A 13,497-nucleotide genomic window follows, 5' to 3' on the forward strand; every position below is an offset into this window, starting at 1 on the left:
CATGTAGTTGGTTCGTACAGATGTCATCTCATGAATATGCTTGCCTTCTGATGCAAAACTGGGAATTCAAGTGTTTTGCATGTGGTGTGTGCAGATTAGTGTGTATGGTTTCATTCAAATAAGCCCTGTTTTCTAATTTAGTTTCTGTTTTCTTATAAAGAAAGCACCCTGTTTTCCAATAAGCACCTTGTGCACAGCATCTTGAAGCTGTGTGAGGTTTGCATTAACATAGGCTCATCCACTGCCATTCCGCATCCTTATCTTATTAGTGTTTTGTGTGTGTATGTATTTATAACGGCAAACACTGAGAGACTGTGCTGATTACTATGCGATCTCTGGAAGCCACACGCACACACACAAACACACTGTCAGACATCTGTGGCTGGTACACTTAATTTACCACCACCCCACCCCACCCCACCCCACACACACACTCTCTCTCTCTCTCTCTATCAATACAAAGCCATTGCAAATGTTGCTTCTGTTAAATGGCTTTATCACAAAAACGAGATTGTCAGCGAAGAAATTACAGAGTTCTGACCTGCTCCATTCACTGTGTTCGTGCAAGAGGCCCACAACTTCAGAAGTAGAAGAAGAAAAAAAACCTCACCAATGCAATTCAGCCCCTGATGTAATACACAGGCCATAACTACCAACACTAACAGCAGAGACTCAAGAGAAATAATGTGTGGGGTTCAACGCAGGAGATTTTGCCCTCTTCTGGTTATGTGCACACAGGACAAAAGGAATCTGAGTGTGGGTGCTGCCAGTTCAGCCCTGGCAATTATGGTTCTTAAGTAGGCTACTTGTTTCTTTTCAAAACAATACAAAAGCTCCACGTCCTCTGCAACTTTTCATTAGCCCTGTCCTATTGAACCGCGTTACAAAACTGGGACCAGAGGATATTGCTCTAAATTTATTTTCTCCTCTCTCTTCTCTTCCTAAATATTTCTCTCCTGCTTCTGAGCTTCAGAATGAGGTCAGCATGGAAATGGAATTATGCATTACCCAGGGTGCTTTCAGAGGGCATAGCAGGTATTGGATGGGAACAGCTTGTGTTGCACCAAAGTAGGCTTAGTTATTTGGTGGCTCCACAATGGCGGGGAGCAGGGGGTCCGCCCAGGCTTTAGCTCTCCAAGCGACCTCATCACAAGGACCTGAGAGATCCCATTTGTGAGGGGGAAAAAACAAGTGCACTCAATGCCACTGCTCAAGCTGCAAGATGGGGGGAGTGTGATGGAGAGGGAAAAAAAGGTTTCCAGCCTTTTTTATTTAATTTTTTTTTATCGTTTAATTAAACGAGACAAACAGCATCTGTTTGGGGTCAGAGGTCGTGGAGTGACACCCACACTACCGCTTCACACTGAATTATGGGTGTCAATCAATCAATCACACCCCCCCAGCAAAATAACAAACGCATCACAGGCAGATGATGAACATTTCATTCACTCACCCAGTCAGTCAATCAGAAGCGAGCAGATTTGATCTTTACTTTATTTGTAATTTTTCCTCCAGTTTTGTGCCAATACCTTCTTTTTCCAGTCCATTCACATGTGTGTGTATATATGACACAGGGGTGTAATACCTGATTAACTCACAGAACAAAAAGATTGGACACGACGCAGTCATGACCACAATGATGTCCCAAAGCCTTCATCTCAAACCTGAACAAATACAGGCCTGGTGATCTACAAACCTATTCCTGCTTTCAACAGGCACACTTTTTGGCAAAATCAATGTGGCGAAGAAGCCCACAACATTCAAAATTCTACACGCTTTTAAATGTTAAGCTTTTTAATGTTTAGCTTTTAATTTACTTTAAATTCTTTGCTGGTCCAATATCCTTGAACACATAATTATCCAAGCGATATATACTCCATTACCATTTCAAAATCTCTTTATCTACTGTCTTCCTACTGAGCATGCTCAAGATTGACTTGTTACCATGTTTGTTTCAGTGCAAAAAAAAAACCCTCAATAATCTCGATTTGTGTTGTGTCAAGTTTCCTGATGAGATGCCAGTGGTTCCAGAGCAAGTTGTCAAATCTATCCTGAAAAAGATACCGAATACATTCCATATAAAAAAAAGCAGACCACAAACACACAGACAATGTGCTTATACGTCAATGGCCGTCTACATGTTGTTATATTAATATGTACACATCCTTGATAAAAATAAGCTTGCTGGAGTCCCGAATTACATAGAAAATAATTTAAAAATTACCTAGATAATATGTTATTAACACATAGGCTTTTTTCTGTTTTCATGTCTTGTGAAAGCCCATTGGTGACAGTGGACACCATATCTTCTTCTTCACAGAGGGAGAGAGGAGAAGGAGAGCTGGAGAGACACACACTGTGTCAGCCCACGCACTACATGTCCTCCTGGGGAGACACACACACACACACACACACACACACACACACACACACACACACACACACACACACACACACACACACACACAGTCTCTCTCACTCACACACAGACACACACACACAGTCTCTCTCACTCACACACACAGACGCACAAATCAACACATGTACCAACACACTCCCTGGGAGCACCAACACACAATCCGTTTAAAGACTGCGTCCCGATCCTTCTCTCTTGCCTCGTGTCACTATCATGGGATCCGTGGGCATGTGTGCAGACAGGCAGCCCCAGTGGAGCCCTGAAGAGTTCAGATGATGATGGGGAGGGGTAAAGGGGGTGGGGGACACAAAGTGGTCCTGCCTTTTCTCCCCCTTTACTGGTCAACTAACCAACCCACCAGCCCTCCAACCTCCTCCTCCTCTTCTTCTCCTTTCTCCATCTCTGCCTCCTGTTGCTGCTCCTCCTGTTGGGAGCGCAGGTGAGGGAGGGGTGTTATGTGTGTGCGTGAGGAGGCCAGCGCGCCCCCCCACCTCTCGCTCATCGCCCTTCGCCCTCCGGTGGCTCAGCAGGAGCAGTTCCCACAGCCCTTGACGCTGTTGAGGATCTCGCCTTGGAGCTGTTTGCGCTCCTCCTCCTTCTGGGACAGGCGCTCCGTCTCAGTGTTGCCCTTGCCGGACGCGTCCGCACTGGCCGCGTTCAGGGCGCGGTTGTTCTGAGTGTTCCACAGGTCGGCGTACAGGCCACTCGGCATGGCCAGTAAGGACGAGTGTGTCCCTCGCTCGGCGACCTTTCCCTAGAAGAAGACAAAAGGTGAAAAAGACGGAGGGAGGGAGGGAGAGACAGAGGAAGAGAGAGAGGGTAATGGGGTGAGACAACTGCATTCAATAAGGTTAAAACAACAGAATAATGCTTTTTATTGTCATTCATAAATAAACAACTCATAAAACAGTCAGTAATAATGGCCATTTTTAGTGCATCAGGCCTGTTGACAAATAATGAATGAATAAGTAAAAACAAAACCTGGCCCTATTGAATACTGTTCCTATATAGAGGAAATAGCAAATCAAATATGATGTCATATTAAGACGGATGGTTTTTTTTTTGCAAACAGACGGCTGGAATTCAATAGATGAAGATACCAGACGCATCATCTGCAGGTAAGACACTAACAGATGCATCATCTGCAGGGAAGACACTAGCAGACGCATCATCTGCAGGTAAGACACTAGCAGACGCATCATCTGCAGGTAAGACACTAGCGGACGCATCATCTGCAGGTAAGACACTAGCAGACGCATCATCTGCAGGTAAGACACTAGCGGACGCATCATCTGCAGGTAAGACACTAACAGAGAAAGACAAAGGTGCTGGTGTGTCAACAGGGAAGAGGGGGTGGGAGGAGAGATAGAAGGAAGGGGGGGATAGAGAGATAGAAGGGAGAGAGGGTGGAGGGAGAGAGAAGGGAGAGAGGGTGGAGGGAGAGAGAAGGGAAAGGGGGTGGAGAGATGGAAGGGAGAGATAGAAGGAATGGGGGGATAGAAGGAAGAGAGGGAGGAGGGAGAGATAGACGGAAGAGAGGGTGAAAGAGACAGAGAAGGAAGAGAGGGTGGAGGGAGAGATAGATAGAAGGAAGAGATAGAGAAGGAAGAGCGTGGGGGAGAGTAAGACATGTAGAGAGAGAGAAAGGTGCTAATGTGAGAGACCTCACTAGGGGAGAGAGAGAGACGTATGTATGTGACACGACCTGGAGACAGCCTTGCGAGTGTGAGAAAGAGAACTAGAGAGACAGATGTTTGTAGGAAGTGCTCCAACCAATGTGTGTGTGCGCGCGTGTGTGTGATAACCATAATTGCTAGAGAAAAATACAGTGTGTTTGTGACCTAACAAAAACTAGACAGACACATATTTTGTTGATCCAAAAGTAAATTTTGGAAATTTCCATTAGAACACCCCACAAGATCCAAGGCATGAAAAAAAAAAACACAGAACAGAGGATGGGGGTAAACGAGTCAGTGTGTGTCTGTGTGTGTGTGTTCGTGTGTGTGCACGTGTGAGTGTGTGTGTGTGTGCCAGTAAAAGGATGCATTACGATGAAAGCGAAAGTGCTAACCAAACGAAGAAGGCAACAGTGGGCAGACAGACGGGCAGAGAGAGGGAGTGAGAGATTGGCACGAGGGAGAGGGAGGGAAGTGTGTGAGAAAATGCATTTGGGTGGAAGAGAAGACGGAGATGGCAAAACGAAGAAAAAAATATGGCAAGAGAGAGAGACTAAATGATGGAGGGAGGGAGAAAGAGACACTGAACGACACAGAGAGAGAGAGAGACTAAATGATGGATGGAGAGTGAGAGAACGAGACTGAATAGCAGAGAAATACAGTGAATGGTAGAGAGAGAGAGAGGAAAAGAGGGAGAGAGAGAGAGAGGAAAAGAGGGAGAGAGAGAGCGAGCGTAGCCCAGGAAAAGCCACACGGGCTCTGTGTGGGTGCGGCAGCAGTCTTTAAAGACTCCCGGCAACAAAGCAAAGTCTGAATGGCGCTCGCATGCTGACAGCTGACGCCGAGGCTCAGGCTCAGGCTGCCTCCTGACGCCGCCACTGCCTGCACGGGGGAAGCAGCTCGCCTGCTCGCTCACACACACACACACACACACACACACACACACACACACTCACTCGAGTAACGGCAACGACAAGCCCGGGAGGAAAAGCCGTTCATATTTACAGAACGGATTAGCACACATTGCATCAGAAAGGTTTAACACCATTTTTCACCATAATTAAGGATATTCATCCATGGAAATCCAGCTTCTTTTATTATTTTTTTTATTTTTGATATCAGCATCATTATTTATATTTGTTTGAACTAAAGTTGCTTTACATCTTGTCTTTATTCACTGACTCCTCACCCAGTGTCTTTACACAGTGTCTAGGCATGATATGGAGAGGACAGGGTGAGAGAAAAACAGGATGACTTAATTAGAGAGCGTGCGACCTCAAAGGTTAGAGAGGAGAGCAGAGAGAGGGGGAGAGCAGAGAGAGACAGAGAGAGGGGGGAGAGAGAGAGAGAGAGAGAGAGAGACAGACAAAGACTGATAAGAGGACAGAGACATGCCTAAGAAAGACAGAATGGACAGAAAACTGAAAGACAAGAGCGCTGCAAGTAGACTTGACAGACAGGCAGAGAGAGGGAGAGGGAGAGAAGAAAGGGGGGAGTGAGGGACAGAGAGAGATGGTGAGGTGGTGGTGAGGAGGTGGGGTGTGTAAACAGTGTTGGTTCCCTTTCCCACCTACGCACCCAACAAGGGATATTGTGAAGCACACATGCGTGTGTGAGCACACACACACACACACACACACAAACAGAAAGTGAGGTGCTGCCACCACAGGATGCAAGCAAGGAATAGTTCCACTCATTATTCTAACGAGCTCCACATCCTACAAATATGTGCGTGGAGTTACACACACACACACACACACACACACACACACACACACACACACACACACACACACACACACACACACACACACACACACACACAAACCACCCTCTAATGGGCGTGATGCTAGACATACAGGCTCATACTGACACACACACACACACACACACTAACAACAACAACCATCCTCAAAGGGTCAGGATAGTCGTCAGCACTGGCATATTTTTACTGACAAGCAAGCCACACGCAGACATACACGCAGGCATACACGCAGGCCACACACAGGCCACACGCAGACATACACGCAGGCCACACGCAGACATACACACAGGCCACACACAGGCCACACGCAGACATACACGCAGGCCACACACAGGCCACACACAGGCCACACGCAGACATACACGCAGGCCACACGCAGACATACACGCAGACATACACGCAGGCCACACACAGGCCACACGCAGACATACACGCAGGCCACACGCAGACATACACGCAGGCCACACGCAGACATACACGCAGGCCACACGCAGACATACACGCAGGCCACACACAGGCCACACACAGGCCACACGCAGACATACACGCAGGCCACACGCAGGCATACACACAGACATACACGCAGGCCACACGCAGACATACACGCAGGCCACACGCAGACATACACGCAGGCCACACGCAGGCATACACACAGACATACACGCAGGCCACACGCAGACATACACGCAGGCCACACGCAGACATACACGCAGGCCACACGCAGGCATACACACAGGCCACACGCAGACATACACACAGGCCACACGCAGACATACACACAGGCCACATGCAGGCCACACGCAGACATACACACGGGGCTCTTAGTTGATACTTTCTCAAAGGAAGGAACAGGAAGCATCATTTTAAAACAGATGAAGGACACCATCGACCAATTATCTCCGGCCAGCCTCCTCCCATCCTTGGTCTCCCTTTCTGCACCTCTCTTTTATACACACACAGACACTTTTCCCTCCTCAAAGCACACAAACACTCTCCCTCGCTCTCTCTTTAAAACTCACACACACACACAAACCGTGTCCCCAAGGTGCACACATAAAAACGAACTCTCTCTCTCCACACACACACACACACACACACACACACGGTGCATTGCGTCCCTGCTCTACACTCTGACTCAGCTGGCTACCAGAGGAGGGGAGCGGGGAGTGAGGCAGGCAGCACAGACAACTAGTAGACCCAGCCTCCATCACAGAACCTTGCCAAGGCTAAGTCTGACTCACACACACACACACACACACACACACGTCACTGCTTTTACCTCATTGAGAACGATAATCTCGTCAGCATCCACAATGGTGGACAGTCGGTGTGCAATGAAAACAGACGTCCTGTCCTTCACCATCCCCTTCATGGAACTGAGAATGTTCTGGAAAGACAAAGAGGACAGAACACAGCACGGGCACTGTCAGTTCCAGAATGTTTCATTGTCAGAAGAAACAGCAGGGTGGAAATTCGTTTTCTGAAATGAAAGTTTGTCTTGGTCTTAAGCAACTCCATGGGTGGCCAGAATTCGAACGATGGTGTGCAAACAAGCAGAGTTTTCTTGTGCCTCTCAACGTGTGCGTAGGGGCCAATAACAAACATCTGAGTGACTGACAGGATTTATATGAAGTCCACCTATAGGCATCAGAAAGATGCAAAAAAAACAAGAGCTACTGAGTAAACAGTCATCTTATACAATAACACTGACAGCCTTCCCTTCATAAAAGTCATTGAGCTTTGAGCGAGGTGTGTAAATATACTCAAATAAAAAGGCTTCAACAGCACAATCAATGCAGACCACTATGCAGCCAGACATGACTCTTAACAATGGTCAGAGATGTCCTTAACTGAGAACTCAATTGGAACAATACATTAACACTGCCAACAATGCTGATACTTAATCACTATTTGTTTGTAGAAATCACTAGAAACTGAAACGAAAGCTTGAATGAAAAGACCTCTGCGAAGCTGGCCATCAGAAGCGTGGATAAGATACATACTGCAGCAAAGTAAACATGTAAACACACACACACACACACACACACGCACGCACCTCCTCTGTGATAGAGTCCAGAGAAGATGTGGCTTCATCGTATAACAGAATGGGCGGGTTCTTCAGCATTGCCCGAGCAATGGCCACTCTCTGCTTCTCTCCCCCTGAAAAACAGCCAATCAGCAATCAGCACATTAACCTCGTGCACATCCTACCAATCACAAGCCTCAACAGTCTTGGCGGAGGAGAGCAACCAATCACCAATGCACTGACTGGTCACTCTGCCATCACACCAGTCATACACATGAATCCAAACACGGTACAGAACTGCCTGACCGATAACAACAAAACTAAACCAGGCGACACACTCTTAAATCATTATATTCCATCAGGTAACTGCTATCAACACATCCACAAACCGAATACATTTGTTTATCACTTATTTACAGATGCCAATTGCAAAAAACGATATGTTTTAGGTTTTGGCATTTTCCCTGTGACTTCTATAAGGACTCAAGGGTTGTGGGGGTACCTGAGAGTTTGAGGCCCCTCTCTCCGACCTGCGTGGCGTAGCCGTTGGGCATCCTGAGGATGGCATCATGGATGCCCGCGAGTTTGGCGACAGCGTACACGTCCTCGGTGGTGGCCTGGAGGTTGCCATACTGCAAATTGTAGAATATCGTGTTGTGGAACAGAACTGCGTCCTGCGGGCAAAACAAATAAATAAATAAACAAATGCGTAAACAGTTTGTTTATGCATGTGATGTGGCCACTGGGTTTATTTACATTCCAGGCTGGTTACTTGGTATCTTTAATATCCTATTGCAGAAATTTGAGAAATAAAACACCTTTTAAAAGTGACAATTGCAGTACTATTGACTGGGAATACATTGCCCATGTGTATCCAGTAATGACAGCTTTCATATGTCACACTACCCACAGTGCAATGCAGTGCTTTATAACTGATACTGTATGTACACACGTTGGGGACTGACAACAAAACCCAGATGCATACTGACAGTGCAAACCCCCTCTGCTGGAGGTGGTTCAGGGCTCTACTGTGCACACTGCAACAGGATGGCCACTAGGGTGACCACCTAACCTGCCGTGAGGTGGGGGGCATTCTGGGCATTTCCACCGCAAACTAGAGACTCTATATATGCACGTTCCACCGGCTGAATTCTACTTGTCTTAATGAACAAAGAAGACAGGAAGAGGACGAGACATTCAATTAAGTGAATGTGTGTGTGTGTGTGTGTGTGCGTGCGTGTGTGCGACAGAGAAAAAGAGAGTATGTGATTGGGAGAGTGAGAATATGAGTGATAGAGAAAAGAAATAGAGAGCGAGAGAAAGAGAGAGAGCGAGCATTTCTACATTTCTAACCTGAGGCACCACCCCCACTGCCTTCCTCAGGCTGTCCAGGCCGACGTCTCGGATATTCTGCCCGGCGATGTAGATGTTCCCCTTCTGTGGCTCATAGAAGCGGAACAGCATCCTCACTATTGTGCTCTTCCTGCATCAGGACAGCCAAAGACAGAACACACACACACACACACACACACACACACACACACACACACACACACACCCCAGGGTTAAAATGAGGATTAGGAGCTATACACGTTCAAACATACTGACACACACACACAGTTCCACAGACACACACAGAGAATCCACCAGAGACCGATACTGCAGGAAAAGTAAGTACAGAGACATTGGTAAACACACACACAACAGACAAAGAAACATACAAAGGCAATACGGCATACAGAAATACAAAGGACTATATCCCTTTTGAGATATTCCACTCACAAATGCAGTACGATTTTTTTCCCATTGAGAAGAGTTCTCAGAATATGTCAATGAAACCCAAGGGCTACAAGGGCACTCAGAGAGCACAGATCTCCACCAAGGCCAAAACTCGCAAAGTTAAAGAAAGCAAAAAATTGAAAATAAATAAATAAAAATCCTGGATCCGCCCTGTGACCCGAATCCACTTCAAAATAAAATGGGTTTTTCCAAGGCCTACACCCCATCAACCTGGTAGATTTTGCGTAATCCTACTTACAGACAGACAAACAAACAAACGGCCTGAAAATACCCTTGGCGGAGGTAACAAAAACATCCTAAGCAGCAGAAGATATCCCCCAAACACTGACACCAGCCACAGAACTCACCCTGACCCACTGCCTCCGACAATGGCCACCTTCTTCCCAGCAGGCACCTCGAAGGACACCCCGTTGAGGACCTTTTGTCCCTCCAAGTACTCAAAGTAGACGTCCTCAAACCTGATGCTGGCCTCCTGGGGGGCTACCAGCAGTGGGGACGCCAATTCTTTATCCTGGCAGACACACACACACAGAGAGAGAGAGAGAGAGGGAGGATGATTTTATTTTTACTTTTTTTATTATAGACCACGCTTGCACAGGAGATGGTGTCATGTTCTTTTGCTGACACCAAGCCCTGTAGAGCCCTGTGTCAAAATATGAAGGTATCATCAGGGGCTTTGTCCAGAACAGAGAGAGACACACACACAGGTTTCACAAGACCAGAACCACTGCCTCTGCTGCTGCTGCCTCACATTAAACCTGAAAATCGCCCTGGACTGACTAAAGTGTTCATTCACAAACAATTCAGTTTTACTGGAATATATAGGCGCCCTACATTCTGTACTAATTTAGCACCAACAGCACTAATGTACTCTGCATTCACACCGGGAGCACCAAGTCTACTCCCAGGCTGCCCTGCAGCCAATATTTTGAAGCTAGTAGGTATTCCAGACACCCGCTTGAATGTTCAGTCATACACATTTTTTTCAGCCATACATTTTTACAGAAACCCTTCAAAAAATGTCGGTATCACACATACACAAATTAACTTAATATGATTTTACGGAGAGTTTTGTCAAGTAATACACTTGTGAATCTGCGATTGCTTAAACTTTGAATGAGGATTTTTGACTTTGCTAACGTAGCCGTTGCATTCCAAGGTGTAGCCTACTGTAGCTAACTTAATCATTCATCATGAATCAATAATAATTCAGCAGTAACCACAACAATTTTGGACACCCTGTTAGTTTTATTGATTTTCTACATCGCACATACAGACCGAGGGAAGAAGAAGTTGTCTCAAACAACGTACTAGATCTGTCATTCTCGTTAATGTAGACACTAAACGGCACAAATGTTTCGTGGGAACTAAAGTCCACATAGGCTCCGCTCATTACCATCAAGTTGCTCAGACTTCAACTTTATTCTGACGCCCACGCCGCCCCCAAAACACGCCGTCAACGGTTCTGGTTTGAATGCAGAGCAAGTCTACAAGCAGATCCACGAGACAACAATGAACACTACTGACAATACTCAGAATGTGCCCTCGGTCTTTATTCCTGGTTCCTACTGTCTAGTGAGTCAGATGTGACTTCATATGAATTAGGCTGTCAACACTGTAATGGTTTCCCCCCCCACATGTAATCCACGTTTGCACCATGGTTGTCTGCAGACTAATATGTACACACACACACACACACACAACATAACAACAAAGACATCACCAGGTGTGAGGAAGCCTGCACGCTTGGACAGCTACACTATCTATACTAGCAAGCATAAACCATAACCCAAAGTAATGCTTTGACTTGTTGAATATATGGACATGCTCGTGGCTTAATATATTTAATAATAAATAAATAATATGTAAATAGAGAAATACATATGTAAATAGATGAATACATATGTAAATAGATGGATAAATAAACCCATCAATGAATAGCAAAAGCAACTAAATCAATTTTGGAACCATAACTGGTTTAAAAAAAAAGAAAAATGATACTGGAATTGCATACACAAAGCAGAGACATTTCTCCAGCTGTCATTACGGCAGTTTCCTCTAATTTTGACATCTACATTATCAAATGGAAAAATGGGGTGAAAAAAAGAAGAAAAACTGAAACGAGTTGGCCGGTAATGGCTTGATGTTCCACTGTGCCTCGCCGAGCAAGACAATAGAGACCATTACCGAGGCCCGTGAACAATCAGCCACATTCAGTAATTCAGTGTAATTACTGACCACATACTAAATTAGACAAATTAAGAATAAGCTTCATCAGCATCCCCCACCTCCATCTCAACACACTGCAACACACACACACACACACACACACACAGACAGACGCACACACAAAAGATGTGTCTATCCAGTTCTAACCTCGGGTTGGGACCACTATCACTCTCGCTTCAAAATTGAATAACAACATTCATGAGGTTGAGGCGGGGAAGTGAGCATGTGGTGGTCTGGGGAACAATACACAAGGTGCATTTCCATTGTACGCGCCCGCAAGCAGGTGACCGCCCGCTGGGTGGCAGAGAAAAGACACTGTGAATAATTCAATGGGGTCAAACCGGAGTCGAATTTAATGGAACTTGCTTTTGTTAAAACACAGTGAGGGGAGAACGAATGACAGACCAGCAGCGTGAAGCCATAGCCACAGAATGGTGGGCTGTTCTCACGGTTCCGACTCATATCTGACTAACACGTTTTTTTTTTTACAAAACCCAAAGTACATTTAGATGTGGTCTTAAAACGTAATTTAAACCCTGTCAGAGGAAGTGTTTTCACACAGATCTGAAGAATTTCAAGTGCTTTTTTTACCCTTGCTGGCCAGTTTGAATATTTGAGCTCAAAACTATAATTCATGATTTCACAAGTAATTTGTCCGGTGTCGCTATGCAGTGCAGTGACAGCTATAGGATGAAATTACATCCCCACTGAGTAGTGCAATCTGGCAAATGGCTGGAGGCGGAACTGCAAATCTGAGCAAACGCCAAGTATACCATGTATTATATGTACTGCCATGTCTTTCCATACTGAAGAACTGCTACGCAGAAGAAATGGAAACAGCTGAAAGGTAAGATATAACTACATCTATATTATTGGCAACCAGTGTAATTACACCACCAAATGCCTGAATGAGTACTCTAATCCAAAGAAATATTTAGCAAGTAACGCAGAGTATATTTATATGAACAACTTGTTTGTAGGAGATATAACACACACATAATAATGGATAGCACATGGCATGCATAGTTTAATGAATTTGATGTTTAAATAATTGTCATTGTCATCATTTATTTATTCATTGTATGACAAATTCTTTGATATTCTGTTTCTAACCGGTCTCTGTTCACATCCATACAGTACAACTTTACCTACAAATGCTGATGGCTGTGATAACATTGTCCCTCATCAACATAACCTGTAATTACACATATAAGGCAACTCTGTCCACTCACTTTGTCTCTTCCTTCCCCTCCTGCTCTAGACTATCTCCACTGTGGGATGCTCCTGCAGTCTTTCCACCTGATCTACTACCTGCAGAAACCCTCTGCTTACAGCTGCCTATTCCCACCAAACTATTCATGTAGCAGAAAAATCTACTCTGCTTATAATACATACTGTATGCCATCTTATTTACCCGTAATATAAATCATTGACATAGTTTTCTGCCTCATTGCTCTGCTTATCCTCACAATGGTAACCTTATAGGGACACTGTAACTGTTCTACAACCAATACAATGAGTGCTGCAACCCGCACCCATCTCTTTTCTATCTCCATCTCTCTACAAGGCCGGCCCCAAGCAAATG

The 13,497-nt window shown here is 45.5% G+C and overlaps 1 protein-coding gene across 1 annotated transcript in view; it reads right to left on the reverse strand.

Annotated features, from left to right (window-relative positions):
- Positions 1-1,476: 1,476 nt before the first annotated feature.
- abcb7 (ATP-binding cassette, sub-family B (MDR/TAP), member 7) overlaps positions 1,477-13,497 on the reverse strand; it is a 32,110-nt gene continuing 20,089 nt past the window's right edge. Inside the window, exons 11-16 of the mRNA XM_012830660.3 lie at positions 10,031-10,194; positions 9,237-9,366; positions 8,386-8,557; positions 7,914-8,017; positions 7,137-7,244; positions 1,477-3,170 (exon numbers count right to left, since the gene is read on the reverse strand). Of these exons, the coding sequence (XP_012686114.1) occupies positions 2,940-3,170; positions 7,137-7,244; positions 7,914-8,017; positions 8,386-8,557; positions 9,237-9,366; positions 10,031-10,194 (909 nt within the window). The 3' untranslated portion in view covers positions 1,477-2,939. The remainder of the gene's footprint in view (positions 3,171-7,136; positions 7,245-7,913; positions 8,018-8,385; positions 8,558-9,236; positions 9,367-10,030; positions 10,195-13,497) is intronic.

This window comes from Clupea harengus, chromosome 20 (assembly GCF_900700415.2).
Source record: "Clupea harengus chromosome 20, Ch_v2.0.2, whole genome shotgun sequence".
In the NCBI taxonomy this organism is placed as follows: Eukaryota; Metazoa; Chordata; class Actinopteri; order Clupeiformes; family Clupeidae; genus Clupea; species Clupea harengus.